The sequence below is a fragment of the Narcine bancroftii genome, chromosome 3 (genome assembly GCF_036971445.1).
Source record: "Narcine bancroftii isolate sNarBan1 chromosome 3, sNarBan1.hap1, whole genome shotgun sequence".
Lineage (NCBI taxonomy): Eukaryota > Metazoa > Chordata > Chondrichthyes > Torpediniformes > Narcinidae > Narcine > Narcine bancroftii.
The window spans coordinates 226,180,325-226,196,309 of NC_091471.1; the positions used below are offsets into that span (position 1 = coordinate 226,180,325).

The 15,985-nt window shown below is 43.0% G+C and overlaps 1 protein-coding gene across 1 annotated transcript in view; it reads right to left on the reverse strand.

The window, feature by feature from the left end:
- Positions 1-15,985, reverse strand: part of fras1 (Fraser extracellular matrix complex subunit 1) — a 642,015-nt gene that overhangs the window by 252,506 nt on the left and 373,524 nt on the right. Inside the window, exons 21-23 of the mRNA XM_069926766.1 lie at positions 9,145-9,297; positions 8,055-8,201; positions 3,630-3,776 (exon numbers count right to left, since the gene is read on the reverse strand). Of these exons, the coding sequence (XP_069782867.1) occupies positions 3,630-3,776; positions 8,055-8,201; positions 9,145-9,297 (447 nt within the window). The remainder of the gene's footprint in view (positions 1-3,629; positions 3,777-8,054; positions 8,202-9,144; positions 9,298-15,985) is intronic.

The following is a 15,985-nucleotide window of genomic DNA, read 5'->3' on the forward strand; positions in this document are numbered from 1 at the left end:
CTTGTGAAGTCCTTATACGGGTTCTTCAACATTTTTGCAAAGGCACGCGGAGTCTTGACTGTCTGGCTTGAGTAGAGCTCTGGCATTTTAAATGAGAACTGTTTTGAAGTGTTTCTCTTTGTTTGTGACCTACACTAAAAAAAAAACTGCCACAATTTATCTCCTTTAAAACATACAATCCAAAATATAACATAATCCATCACAGTATTTTTATTTGATTTGTAATTATTATTAATTATGTGAATTCCTTGTGGTTTTAAATTTATAAATAATTTTTTTTTTAAAAAGTGGCTAAAGTGGTCAACAGTCAATATGAATCGGTAACATCGCTTCCTCACTGACAACCAATACAGATACACCTCAAGGATGTTCACTGCTCGACTCTTCAACACCCAAGATTGTGTGGACAGGCAAAATTCCAATGCCACCTACAAATTTGCTGATGACACCCCGGCTGACAGTAGAATCACAGGCAGCAATGAGGAAGTGTACAGCAGTGTGATCAACCACTAAGTTGAGTGCTGTCACAACAACCCTCTTGCATTTAACGTTAACAAAACCAAGGAACTGATTGTGGATCAGAAAGGGGAAAGCAGGAGAACACAAACTAGTCCTCATTGAGGGGAGAGAGTAAAGCACTTCAAATTCCTGGGTGTCAACATCTCTGAAGATCTTCCCTGGGGCCATCATATTGATGCAATCATGAAGAAGGGTCGCCAGTGGGTAGATTTCATTAGGAGTTTGAGAAGATTTGGAATGTCACTGAAGACTCATGCAAATTTCTACAGGTGTACTGTGGAGGGCATTTTGACTGGTTGCATGACTGCCTGGTTCGGAGGTGCCACAGGACAAGAAGAGGATGGAGGGTGGTGAACTCAGCCAGCGTCACTGTGGGCATTAGTCTTAAGGACATCTTTAAGAGGCGGTGCCTCAAGAAAGCAGCCTCTATCATCAAGGACCCTCACTACCCTGGCTGTGCCCTTTTCTCATTGCCACCATCACGAAGGAGCCTCAAGACAAAGACCCAACATTACAAATGATTTATTTTAAATCTTGTAGTTATAGAACTGTAATTGGTAGTAATTTTGCATTATGTAATGCATAATACTGCTCTGCCGCAAAAAACAATTGTGACACGTACTCATAACAATAAATTTGATTCTGCTTCACAATATCTGCACTAAAGTCAGAACTTATTTGGTTGTCAAAGAACTTTACAACATTATTATCCAGTTTGATTTAAAGCTGCAATGCCACATAGATAAATTAACATAGTTAATGGCAACAGTGATTGCATGATGCGAAAATCTCTGAATCCCAAATGCAATGAATTCAATTCACTTTAGATGCACCTTCCATCCTATGCAGTTCTCACGATGCATTTTATGCCATGCCCAGCTAAAGTTGGCAATATCCCCAATCTGAAAATGGTTGGGTAGATACAACATGGACTAGTCCCCAGCTTGCAGTTCTGGATTTATTACAGAGTAAACAAGGAAAAGAATGATGTAAAGTCAAGGAAGTTCACCGTTTCATGGTGTAACAGAATTCAGTCACTATCAATAAGACGAAGTGTGCACTTTGCCCAAAATAAAATTAATGGCATCACTGTACAAATCAAAGATGTAACAATTTTTCAGCAACTCCAAAATAATTCTGTGAATGTTTTCATGAAGGTTCAATGATTTAAAATTGATTGAAGAGCCAATTTGAGGATTTACTTCTCTGTAAATATTAAGCAATCTAATCACCCAAGTTAATGAAATGTATGGATTTCAAATATTCTTGAGGAAGTTATCACAGAGTTCTGTCTCTGGAATCTTTAAAAATGTAATCTCTTGTTATTGTGGGCTTCCCCAATTCTAGTTTTAAAATAAAAATCTTTAACACCACTTCAAGAAGCAGACCTCTTCATACTAATCTCGCACGCATCTCCAAAGGCCATTAGATTTAGTGGCTGACTCTCTAATTTTAGTGCAACACTCTCCTGCATTTTAACAGAGTGGTTTTACATAATCGCCATGCTGCAGACCTCTTTTTTTCTACAGTGCACAAAATAAGCAGGCTGTTCTCTAAATCACATAAAGAATTATTGACAGAGCTGGACTGCTTTTGCATAAAGCCTGAATCACTCTGAAAAGACAAGGAAGCCTGGAACTCCAACTGGCATCAATCTCTCTTGCCGCCAATGCCCATAATTGAACATTCAGCATTGTTTGTCGCTACTAAAGGACATTTTTCAAATTGATTTCAAGTGCACTTCAGTACAGAAATAAAATGGCAAGTTACACTACAGAGCTGCCCACAACTCCACATGAAGACTGAGTTGCTGGAAGGATTCAGCACATCCGGCAGGAAATGGAAAGTCAATGGTTCGGGTCAAGACCATCAAGTAGCGATGAAGGGTTTCAACACGAAACGTGGACTTGTGGCAGCGCACAGCCTAATGGTGAACCGGCCCCGCTTGTATCGCCGTGTGGCGGGGCAGCCATGGGGAAATGGCGTCGTCAGAGGTTTCTCTCTGGCTCCAGCATCCCTTCCAGCGCCCACCCTGGGCAGCGATTATGATGTCACAATGCACCAGGTGACTGAGCTCCTGCTGCCCTTAAAGGTGAGTGCTGAATTTGAGTAAAAGCAGTCGTTAACGACCCTCAACGTGGTGGCTGTGATTTACTTCAGCTCCTGCAAGCGCCACAGACTCACCATTTCCTTTCAGGTCGCTGCCCCTCCTACTAAGTTCCTCCAGCATTAAGATTTTGGTTCTAGGTTCCAGCATTTGAAGCCTTTTGTGTCTCCACATTTAGAATCTTTATTTCTTTGACATCTCCTCTTCTCAGTAGTAAATCACAGGATTAAATATGGAGTTGAGTACCTCCTTCGTGAGTCTCCGTACAACCAACACATTGTGATAAGTTATTAACTTCGGGATTTAGAAACTGAGCAAACCAGCAGAATAAAGACATTCAGAACTGGGAAAGAAGTGATTATATTTGACAATGGGAGTGAACTTTCCGTTAAATCCTGAATTACTTTGGGTAGGAAATTTTGAAAACTCCTAAATTATTGCTGACAGAATCTCGATTAAAGTTTGCTAAGTTGGTTTTAGTAATAGCAGGGAAACGTGTCACTGTAACATGGAAATCTGAGGTTTCATTCACATTAGATAGATGGCGTGCTGAGATTCAAAGTTGTACTCCATTAGAAAAAAAATAAGTATAATTTAAGGGATAAATATTTTTTTTATTTTTGCAAATTTGGGGTCCGTATGCCGAAATAATGAAATTAAAAATTTTATAAATTTTTTTTGATCAGTGAAGTTTTCCCTAAATCTATGACAATTTTATGATGTTTTTTAAGGTCTCTGAGTGTCAACTGATGCCATCCGAATTAATAACTTGAAATCGTTTTATAATGACATAGTTTTGGGATTAGATTAGTTTTAGGGGGGAGTGTGGATCCAAAGGGGGTATCCATTTTTTTGTAGTAGTAGATTTTATATATGGACTTTCAGCAAATATTTGTTAACATTTTATTATGTTTCTATGGTATAAGATTGATAATTCTTGACATTATACATGATGAATAAGTAAAATATTCACAAAAAAAGTAATTATATTTGTCTAGCTTACCTCGACAAATTCCTGTAGAATAGTCAAGGTAATACTGCTGGGCGCAGGTTTCATATTGGCATTCTCCAAAGAGTAAGACCTTAGTTGGGTCCTTGCATGACAAGCAGACTGAATTCGACTCACAGGTCAAACATTGGCTGCTGCAGGCTAGGAGACAAAGAGATAGTTCCATCTTGTGCAACAACGAATACGATTACAAATAGCCCAGGAGGACCTTTTTACCTGCTGTTTGATCATTAACTTCATTTGTCACATTTCTGACTGCAAATGTTAAAACAAATGCCGCGATAAAAAAAAGAACAGGAACTGTGTTTAATGAATGTGGTCAGTGCAGGAAAATGATCACAAGTTTAAGCAATTACCAAGAATACAGTCAATGAAAATTAACCCTGAGATCAAATTGACCAGTTTTAGCTGAAAGAGAGGTGAAACTAAATGCTTAAGAACTCGACAATGTCAGAGTTATTTTTGGGAATTATTGGTGGCGATACATTGAAAACAAGTTATAGCTGTCAGAAATAAAAGCTGAGACACAGCCTGAGAGGTGTTACATAGTCAGGATAATGTGAACTAATTTGTAACTGTGTAAAAATACATTGTATTTACCGTAGTGCCCCACTGGGGGCGTACGTATATGTATATTGAGTGTGAACAGTTTTCTGAGATGGTGGAATGCATCAGTAAGTAAAGTCTCTTCTGTTATTTGAACAACTTAATGAGATCAATAGGTCTGGAGGGTTATGGAATGGGTGCAGGTCACTGGGACGAGCGGAATGATGATTCAACACAGACTAGAAGGGCCGAATAGCCTGTTTTCTGTGTTCTATGGTTCTATCTCAAGGTGTTTATCAAGCCAACAAAATTCTACTCTTTGAATTACTTTTTAGGAGCTGCTGCAACTGCCGCGCTGCCACTGGTGCGGACCTGGGGAGAGTGCGGAACGAAGACACAGTGCTCCCATGAGAGGTTCTACCACCCAGTCCTACTGCCAACATCTCTGTACAGGTTTTAAACGGCAAGTTAAAGGAGGCGACAGTGTTTTATTTAAAATTCTTCCACCACAAATCTGGTCCCAAGATGGCAGAGGCTGTGTTTAGCAGCAGTTACAGGTTGCCAGGGCATCATAATGGGGAACAAATCCAGTTGAGAAGGAGAAGCACAGTAAGACGGCCCTAAGCACATTGACAGACCAGTGAGGGGCTCTGCGGCTGGAGGACACTCACAGGCGGTGAGCTGTTGCCGACTTGCGGGTGAGGAGCCTGCACAGGCTGCAGCGAGTTGCTGGCGACTTGAGGTGAAAGGACTGAGACGAGGCAGCGGGTTTGATGGAATGCTGGGCATCAGAACCTAGAATTGAGAGGGTGCTGAAGGCACCTCCCAAAGGAGGACTGAAAGCTTCCTCATTGTGTTGGAGGTTTGGATCGGGGCTCTGGTAGGAACTGAACCGGAACCTTGCGGGGCTGCAAAGGCCAGGGGAGCACAGTGGATGAATCCACGGACACTCAGTGACTCTAAGAAGACTCTCTTATTTATGCTTCTCTTTCTCTCTCTGGAAGGGGCAATGGTAATGCTAAGGCCAAATCTTTGTCTGTAAGACTAAAGGCAATCTTGTGTAGTTTCTGTTTTATTACATGACAATAAATGGTGTCTGATCTTATCAGATAAATTCAGGGAATCTTTGTTGCAGCTGAGCAATGAGAGTATCACAATCTTTTGCAAATCAAGGTAGAATAATCCTACATATAGGATTGTCCCAATATTTGGAAATTGCTTCAAATAGCTGCTGAATCTCCTGGCTAATCTAAGGGAGGGGCGGGAGAGGGGCAGGCACTCTTCCTGTTGTTGGCTGGCTGCTACGAAGTTTCAACTGCCCAAAGAATGGTTGCATCCTGGTCAGGTTGACTATATTCCCTTCAGTCTGGTATTATACCAGCTGGTGTCAGGCTTTAAGGCATTAAAAAAAACATAGCTGGAGTGTCTGCCGATGGACAAGAAAATATGGTTGGAATGAGCAGCTGGCGTGTAATGAAGTAAGCCCGACCAGAAAGTGGCATTAGCAGAAAAAGGTGAAATAAAGTTGACATATTAAAAAGTAGATTAAGCAAAACCGCTGCACTGCCTGACTGAATTAGGGGGAAGAAAATAAATGACTGGTTTCATTTTTGGACTGTTATCCATCGATGACGACCTGACCATGCATCGAGTAGCTTTTCCACAGCATCAGTATTATGCAGAGGGGCTCAGAGGGTGCACAGCCCCTCGAGCCGAGGTACGTTACTATCTTACGTCCAGGACAGTAACACAGTACAGGGCATTCAGATGACTGAAGGAGTGGAAACTCAATTCTCAGGTTTCTTTGATTTGCAGCAGGTTCTTTTTTTTTTCACCCTTGACCAGGAGCCCAAAAGTAAACCCGCCTCAGGTATCCTTTCTCCAGTTGTGAAGGGATTTGACGCGTGCCACAGGGCCAACGGCGATCAATCTTCTCGGAAAATGCAGTGGGCGACCACAAGCTTTTTCTCCTCCCTTATCTGCATTGTTGAGATTAGTCCATGCCCTTCACAGACCAGGTTGTGAAAATTTACCAATTATAAAACAAGAGGCCCAACAGGCAATCGGTCGCTCCTCCATCATGGCCTCTCCGCCAGCAGAAACCATTAAAGTAACAGCAAAACAGATGGAACAAGAGCAGGAGCTGGAAATGCTACATCCTGTGGTCGAGCTGGCTGCACGGCTAGATGATGTTTAGCGCAATGCTGTTGCAGTGCCAGTGGCTGGGTTCACATCCAACACAGACTCCCCCATGTCTGCATAGATTTCCTCCAGGCGCTCTGTTTTCCTCCCTCTGTTCAAAACGTACAGCGTTTGTAGGTTAATTGGCGGCAAGGGCTCATGGGCCGGAAGGGCATGTATGTCTAAATTAAAAATTTTAAATCCCATAATTGAGCTATCTGGTTGTGTAACTGAGGGTAAAGCTCAAAACAAATACTGTATCATGGAAGAAGGCTGATGTGCATATCGGTAGAGATTAGCGCATTCTAGGAAGGTGTTACATCATCAGGATAATGTGAACTAATTTGTCACTGTGTAAGAATACACTGTATTAATTGTAGTGTCCCACTGGGGGCATATGTATATGTATGTTGAGTGTGAACAGTTTCCTGAGATGGTGGAAGGCATCAGTAAGTAAAGTCTCTTCTGTTATTTGAATCTTGCATCTCTAAGTTATTTAAGAAGCCTCCCAAGTAACAATAGAGACAATAACAGTAAGGAGGAAAAAGATATCACAGTGGGAGAGCAAAAAGCAACTGGAGTTGTGCCTGCTATTAGTGTTACAAAGTAACATTAGCCTCTCTCTGAATTAGCAATATCTATACAAGACCTTAAATATTTTTGCAAATACCCTGCAGAGAGCTGATATAGCTTTTTCTTCGTTGTTCATTTTCTTTGAAAATGTCTGCTTTATTGATAATAAACTCCAATAGAAGCAATTTCACATCACACAATGAGGTAAACAAAGAAATCTGCACATGATGCGAGCTTGTTCAATACACAAAAGTGTTGGAGAAACTCAGGAGGACTCGCAGCGCTCACAAAACATGAAAGACATTTGAGATTTTCGGGGCGGGGTGCTGAAATCAGGCAGACAGGAGAATGCAAAGGTGATGTAGGGGAAGGGGGAGAAGTACCAGCTAACAGGTAATGCGTGGATACAGTGGGGGGGGAGGGGGCGGGTAGAAGGGAAAGAAGCTACGAGAGGGAAGAGGGCTGAAAGATAGCTCTCTGATAGTAGAAGGAAGGGAAGGGAATGGGGAGCTGGGGGAAGGGAGATAGAGAGATGAGGTAAAGCAGAGGAGAAGAGGAGGGGAAGGATCCTAACATAAATTGGAGGCTGATGCCCACGTTATCTCAATGGAGACTGCCAAGAGGTGTTGTTCCTCCAATTTGCACATGGCCTCAACCTTGCACGACGAGGCCATGGACATACACATTTGGTGTGGCCACCATATGTGGGATCGAAATGGTTGGCCATTGGGAAGCAGTGACACAAATTGCGATTTCCATCTAATTGGTGTGGCCACAAAATGTGGGATCGAAATGGTTGGTCATTGGGAACCAGTGACACAAATTGCGATTTCCATCTCTGGTGTGGCCACGATATGTGGGATCAAAATGGTTGGCCATTGGGAAGTCATGACACATATTGCAATTTCCATCTTTTTGACATGGGTGACCTCCACCACTGCTTAAAAAGGCATTTCATCGTGGTTTCTTTTAACCATTCACAGTTGGATCGCCACATTTTGAACAACACCACTGGTGACACCAAGTGTAAGATGAGAAATCGCACTTCCTGCAGTATAGAGCTCAGCACTCAATAATGGCTGGGGCTCATACAGAGATCATGGTTGCAGAGATACATACGCTGGCAGATCCGGTGACTGCCACTGTAATAAGCTTGGGGACAGGCACTCAGGCACATGCCATTAAGGGCAAGAACCAGATCTCCTCCACAGGTAATGCAACCATTAGCTCCTTCACGGCTGCAGGCCTTGCACGATGAATGACATCCTGAAATAACAATGGAAAAGACATGAATAATCACTGGACAACACTTTTTCCCCCCAAAAAGGTTTGCTTCGTGAAAAAAATTGTGGGTTATGACAGACAACTTCAAGCTGAATGCAAAGATGATCTCAAATTTGCTGCATCACATTGGAAGTTGGAGAAGCATTAAATTCACTTTTTTGGAATTTAAACTATTTAATCGCCTAATGAAGCTGACACTCTCGGGTTGACTGAACATGTTGCCCAACAAATGTGAGGAGCCCAGGGTTTGTCTTGGTCACCAATTTTACAACCGAAGGAGAGCTCATAAGCCTTAATAAGTGCAGTCATGCTGTGTCATTCAGCCTCAAGTACATACTCGCCACAGATGTAACAGAATGCACCGCGGCTGCTGCGACATTGATGAGACACTTCTGCTGCATTGAATCTTCCTGAAGGCAATAAATGCTGTTTGTTACATGTGCTAACTATGCTATTACCTGAAGAAAATGTACATCAACATGTGTTCAACCTGCATCCGTGTAATGCACAGCATCTGTATATGTGAGCTGCTTAATAGCCTGTCTGCATTTACCCTGACTCCATGCCCAGGCATGATGGGACTGACCAAAACAGCGTGGCAATATACGAGTAGACTTACAATATGATAGGAAATCACAAAAACAGGTCATATCTAAAAAGTGGTACATGATAGGAATGTTTTAAAGTGATTTTCATGATCAACAGCTCAAAATCCATAAAATACAGGCAGTCCCCAGTTGGCAAATATCTGACACAGACAACTTGTACTGACAAATGGACTAAGCCTGGCTCCTGTGGACCCAATAGCGCCTCAAGAAACAAAGTCATCATTGACCAGTGATTGAGCATATTTATTTCAATCAATGTAAGAACGAAAGAGAATCCACAAAAAAAAATTTGCTTTTTTATCCTTCTCATTACTTACTTTTACAAGTCCCCCTACTTGTGAAATACCCTTTTGGGCAACGGGAAGTGCAGTGGTCTCCCAGTAGTAACTGATGGATATTCTTACAATTCAGACACACACTGCCTGTACCTTGAAGGTTCGCCACACATTGCTGACACCCAGGTTGACAATCTGAAATGAAGAAGAGCAGAATTGGTCCTCGTAGCCCTGGGCTTACAGGTTAAGAGGTGACGGTTTTGCCATAGAGGGCAGTGGATGTGAGGCACGAGATGCTCCTGGAAGCGGGAGAGGTGGCTTTGATTATAAGGATGAAGTCATTTCGACAGGTCAAGATTCCTTTTACATCCAGCCGTTTAATAGTACAGAGCATGTAATAACCATATAACAATTACAGCACAGAAACAGGCCAATTTGGCCCTTCTAGTCTGCACTGATCCAAGCACCCTCCTCTAATCCCACTTACCAGCTTTCTGCCCATATCCCTCCATCCCCCTCCCATCCATATACTTATCCAACTCTTTCTTAAATGACAAAATTGACCCTGCCTCCACCATCTTTCCCGGAAGCCCATTCCACACAGAAACCACTCTCTGAGTAAAGAAGTTCCCCCTCATGTTCACTCTCAACCCATGACCTCTTGCATCCATCTCTCCTACTCTCAATGGGAAAAGCCTTTCCACATCAACTCTATCTATCCCTCTCATTATGTTAAACACCTCTATCAAATCCCCTCTCAGCTTTCTATGTTCCAAGGAATAAAGACCTAATTTGCTCAATCTCTCCTTGTATTTCAGATGCTGAAACCCAGGCAACATTTTTGTAAATCTGCTCTGCACTCTCTCTATCTTGTTAATATCCTTCCTATAACTCGGTGACCAGAACTGCACACAGTACTCTAAATTTGGCCTCACCAATGACTTGTACAGTTTCATCATTACTTCCCAACTCCTATATTCTATGCACTGATTTATATAGGCTAGCATACTAAAGGCCTTCTTCACCACCCTATCCACATACCTTCAAGGAACAATGCACCGTTATTCCTAGATCTTTCTGCTCCACTGCATTCTTCAATGCCCTCCTATTTACCACATATGTCTTGCTTTGATTATTCTTTCCAAAATGAAGCACCTCACACTTATCAACATTGAACTCCATCTGCCATCTTTCTGCCCACTCCTCGAAGCAGTTTAAATCCTTCTGCAATCTTTGAAAACCCTCTTCATTATCCACAATTCCCACTATTTTAGTATCATCTGCATATTTACTAATCAAATTTACTGCCCCATCCACCAAATCATTAATATATATGACAAACAGCAACTGTCCCAAATGTACCCTGAGGTACACCACTTGTCACCAGCCTCCATCCTGACAAACAATTATCTACTACTACTCTCTGGCACCTTCCTTCCAGCCACTGTTGAATCCATTTGACTATCTCCAAATTAATACCCAAAGATTTAGCCTTCCTAACTAACCTCCTATGTGGAACTTTATCGAAGGCCTTATTGAGATCCATATAGACAACATCCACTGCTCTACCCTCATCAACATTCCTAGTTACCTCTTCAAAATATTCAACAAGTTTAGTCAACCACAATTTTCCACACACAAATCCATGTTGAGTGCCCCTGATCAGACCCTGTCCCTCCATATACTTATATATACTATCTCTAAGAACACTTTCCATCAATTTATCTACCACAGACGTCAGACTTACAGGCCGATAATTGCTAGGCTTGCTCCTCTAACCTTTTTTAAACAAAGGAACCACATGCGCAACACGCCAATCCTCCGGCACTATACCCGTCTCTAATGACATTTGAAAAATCACTGCCAGAGCCTCCGCTATTTCCTCACTAACTTCTCTCAAGGTCCTGGGGAAAATCTTGTCAGGACCTGGAGACATATCCACCTTTATATGTTTCAAAAGCTCCAGTAGTACCTCTTTCTTAAACACTATAGTCTCCTTATATTACCCCCTTTGCTTCCTTTACTCTGCACAGTTCAATATCCTTCTCCTCAGTAAATACTGAGGAAAAGAAATTGTTCAAGACCTCCCCCATCTCTTTTGGCTCCACACACATTTGTCCTTTTTGATTCTCTATTGGACCAATTTTGTCTCTCACTTTCTTTTTGCTATTTACATATTTGTAGAAACCCTTTGGATTTATTTTCACTCTACTTGCTAGAGCCACCTCATACCTTCTTTTAGCTTTTCTAATTTATTTCTTAAGATTCTTTTTACATTCAGTATATTACCCAAACATCTCCTTTCTTCCCTGTTTCCTATATTTATTGTAGAACTCCCTCTTTTTTCGAACCAAGTTTCCTATATCCCTTGAGAACCATGGCTCTCTCAAACTTTTGACCTTACCTTTCAACCTAACAGGTATATAAAGATTTTGTAATCTTAAAATCTCTCCTTTAAAAGACCTCCATTTCTCTATTACATCCTTCCCAGAAAACAAATTGTCCCAGTCCACCCCTTGTAAATCCTTTCGCATCTCCTCAAACCTAGCTTTTCCCCACTCAAAAACCTCAACTCTGGGCCCAGACCTATCCTTTTCCATAATTACCTTGAAGCTTATGGTACTATGATCACTGGACCCAAAGTGTTCCCCCACACATATCTCTGTCACCTGATCCATCTCATTCCCCAACAGTAAATCCAACACAGCTCCCTCTCTAGTTGGTATCTCCACGTAAAAAGCTATCCTGCACACATTTTACAAACTCCAATCCATCCAGCCCTTTCACAGAATGGGTTTCCGATCAATATTCGGAAAATTAAATCTCCCACAATCACTACCCTGTGCTTATTACAAATATCTGCTATCTCCTTACTAATTTGTTCCTCTAATTTGCGTTCCCCATTCGGTGGTCTATAAAACATCCCTATAATTGTAACTTCCCCTTTCTCATTCCTCAATTCCACCCAAATAACCTCCCTGGACGAGCCTTCTATTCTATCGCACCTAAGCACCGCTGTAATATTTTCTCTAACAAGTAGTGCAACCCCAACCCCTCTTGCCCCCCCCCACCCCCATTCTATCACACCTAAAGCAACTAAATCGAGGAATATTTAGCTGCCAGTCACATCCCTCCTGAAACCATGTTTCACTAATCACTACCACGTCATACTTCCAAGTGTCAATCCATACCTTCAGCTCATCCACCTTCCTTACAATCCTCCTAGCATTAAAATATATGCAGTTTAGAGATTTCCCACTTTTTACTTCCTGTATGTCCCTATCTTTACCAAGAGCTCTATTATGACCTTTTGCAATCGACCTCTGTCCATCTTCGTATAGGGCATCCCCCTTTTCTATCACCTGCCTTTCCCCCCTCAAACACTGTGTACAAGCTTTCTCTGATTGCACTTTAACCTTCTCCTTGCTGTTCTCCTTCATTTGGTTCCCTCTCCCCAGCCATTCTAGTTTCAAGTCTCCTGAGTAACACTAGCAAAGGTCCCCACCAGAATCCTGGTCCCCCTGGGGTTCAAATGCAACCCGTCCTTTTTGTACACACCTACCCCATAAATGGTCCCAGTGATCCACAAACATGAATCCCTGCCCTTTGCTCCACCCCTTCATCCTCCATCTCATTCTATTCCTGCTCTAACTGTTGCGTGGCATAAGCAGTAATCCCGAGATTACACCCTTTGCAGTCCTTCTTTTTAACTCTCTACCTAACTCCCTGTACTCACTTTTCAGGACCTCTTCTCTATTCCTCCCTATGTCATTGGTACCTAAATGTACCACAACTTCTGTCTCATCTCCCTCCCCTTTAGGATGTCCTGGACTCGAGCAGCAACATCATTGACCCTGGCACCATGTTAGACAAAACTGCCTTCTGCTGTTTGTGTGTTTCCAAGCACCCCCTTACAGTAAGAGAGAAAGAAAAGCAAAATAGAGTCCCTTCAGGTTCACTGAGTGCTTGTGGATTCATCTCCAGCGCTCTCTCAACCTCCTGTTCAATTCCATAGCAACCCAAGCTCCAGATCCATACCTCTGACATGATCAGGAAGCCTTCAGTGCCCAAGGACCTTCTCTCACCCTTCTTGCCCCCAGCCCCCTCTTAAATCATGGATAGGAAATGTTTACAGGAATATTGTGACAGAGTATATCGAGGTGTTTGGGAGATAAATTGGGAAAGGTTTGTTAGAGCAGGTCACACACAAACACTTTAAAACATAGAATTTTTGCAGGAGACTCATGATGGACTGTTGTTTGCAAAAGTCAACAAATGTAACAACAGGCAGTGACAGTTTTGTCTGGAAAACAGAACTTGCTGTCAAGAGAGCCGGGTGATCTTTCCAAGCAGAGAGCAGAAAAAAACAGGTTTTGCTCTCAGAGAGGAGGGTGTGAGAGAGAGAGAGAGAGAGAGAGAGAGAGAGAGAGAGAGAGAGAGAGGAGAGAGACACAAACATCGGTTCCAAAGCTGACAAGCTTTGGAAGACGGCCCGGTGAAAGGAGAGGACTGGCTGTCTGGTGTTTCCCTTGGAATGGGTGAAACATAAAGGAACTCTGTGGTGGATGTCCTGGAACAAGAAAAACTCCCTCTCTGAAAACCAACAAGACCCCTTCTGAGTGGTAACCATTTACCTGTTAAGCACCAAAGCCTGGTGAACTTTATTAATGTTAACTTCTGTGCACAGTACAAAAATTGCCTGGAACCAGTGAGATTGGACTGTGAACCAAAGAACTTTGCTGAACTTACACACACATGTGCTTAGCATTAGAAGGGGGTTAACTAGGTTAAGTGAGTCAATAGAGATAAGTTAAAGTTTGATTCTATTTTCATGTTCAAAGATAATTAAAAGCAGCTTTTGTTTAAGTAACCCTTTGTCTTGGTGCATATCTATTGCTGCTGGGGTTTGGGGTCCTCTGGACTCGTAATATTATGGCCAAACCCAGGGATAATTTGGTCAAAGTTGGAGAGACAGCATGATCATTGTGGACAAGTTGGGCTGGAGTGTCCTTTTTTGCACTGTAAAATCCGACGGCTCAGGGCTCCATTTCATCAGGAACCACGAACTGGGAATGTGGCCAGACATAAGGCCAGAGCTGAGAGTCGGGAGCGCGGATCGAGTGTGTAGGAGGACAAAAAATGTATCAGAGCCGAGGAGTGCCACAGGACACAAGTATGGCATGAATTTGGAAGCCAGTGACAGGATGAGAAGCAAAGAAGGTGTAAATGGGCAAGGACTCTCTGCTGGAATGTATGAGGCCATGCAGGTGTGTGTGACCAGTTGTCCACATGACAGGAGGTGCCTGCAGGACTTCTCACTTTTACATGTTAATACACCTGCTGTAGAGCCTGGTTTTGAACCACTTGCAATAGATCAAAAGACATACCCGGTGAAGCCTGTGCAGGAACCACTATGCAACAGCCAACCATGGTGAACAGAAGCACACGCAGGCAGTTGCCACTCGACAAGGTGAAGTTCGGAATCAGGAATGTCTGGATCTTCATGGACTACAAGCAGTGATGATGCCATCACACCCAAGGACCACGGCACCTTGACATCAACATCATAATAACTGAGCGAGGCACAAAGGCCAGTTTAAAAATAAGGCCGTGGGTAGATTTTCTTCGGGGGGGTGGGGGGGTGTGGGGTGGGGACAAACTTAAAAAATAAGCTTGACTTCAAGGAGTGAGCATCGCTGTCAATAATAAGACAGCCCTGTAACTTCCCTCGCAGAATTGATCCCTCTCGGTTCCTTCCAACATGTGGCAGTCATCGGCGTATATACTCTAAATCTAGAAGCCTCAGCTAACTCCAAGAAGGATTTCTCCTTTGACCCTGGACAAGCCACAGTCTGTATCCCAAAGGGAGACAAACAGGTCTTTCTGAGTGGCCTCAACACTAAGGTGGGAAATGATACAAACACACAATGCTGGAGAAACTTAGCAGGTCAAACAGTGTCCTTTTTATAGCAACGGTTAAAATACATAACCAACGTTTCAGGCTTAAACCCTTCATCGAGGTTTGGAAAAATGTTGGAAGGCACCCGAACCAAAGAGTAAGGGGGGGGGGGGTTGTCACAAAGGCAGAAGGAGATAGGTGGAGAAGGGAGGGAGGGGACAGCACCGATCAAGGGGAGGAAAGGTGGCTGGGTGAAGGGAGGGAGAACTGGAAAGGGGAAGGGACGGAGGGAGGGGTAAGAGGAGAACAGGGAAGAGTTGATGTTAATGTCATCTGTTTAGATGATGTTAAATCACGTGTTGTTTCTCCAATTTGCGGGTGTCTTGGTGGGGCAGTACATAAGGCCATGGACAGACACGCGAGTATGGGAGTGTGATACAGAACTTAAATGGTTCACCATTGGGGTGGGGGGGGGGGGTCTCTGTCACTGGTGCGGACGGTGGAGGTGTTCAGCAAAGCGATCTCCATACCTTAACATTTTTCCATACCTTGATGAAGAGCCTCAAGCTCAAAGCGACAGTTGTGTACTTTCACCTTTACGACATAAAGGACACTATTTGACCTGCTGAGTTTCTCCAGCATTGTGTGTTTTACTTCATCCATCATGTCTACAGATTTTTGTGTCTACTTGAGCAATGATACAACCCTCTATTGAGGTATGAATGGGCATAAAAAGATTGGGAAGGCCAACTACCAAGAGGTCAGGCAGAGAAACAGTGGGGTCTGCAACTCCAGATCTCAGACCTGAGGTTCTGTTCCTCTTTCTGTGGATGCCGATTTTAATTTTCTCGAACTCAGAGACGGCCTCTGCACAAAATGCTTAGGGCACAGTCGTATCATATCAGAACAAACATCCTATCTCATAAAGGGAACAAGCACATGACAAGATGGCAATACTCCCAGTCTGATCGCCAGCACTTAAGT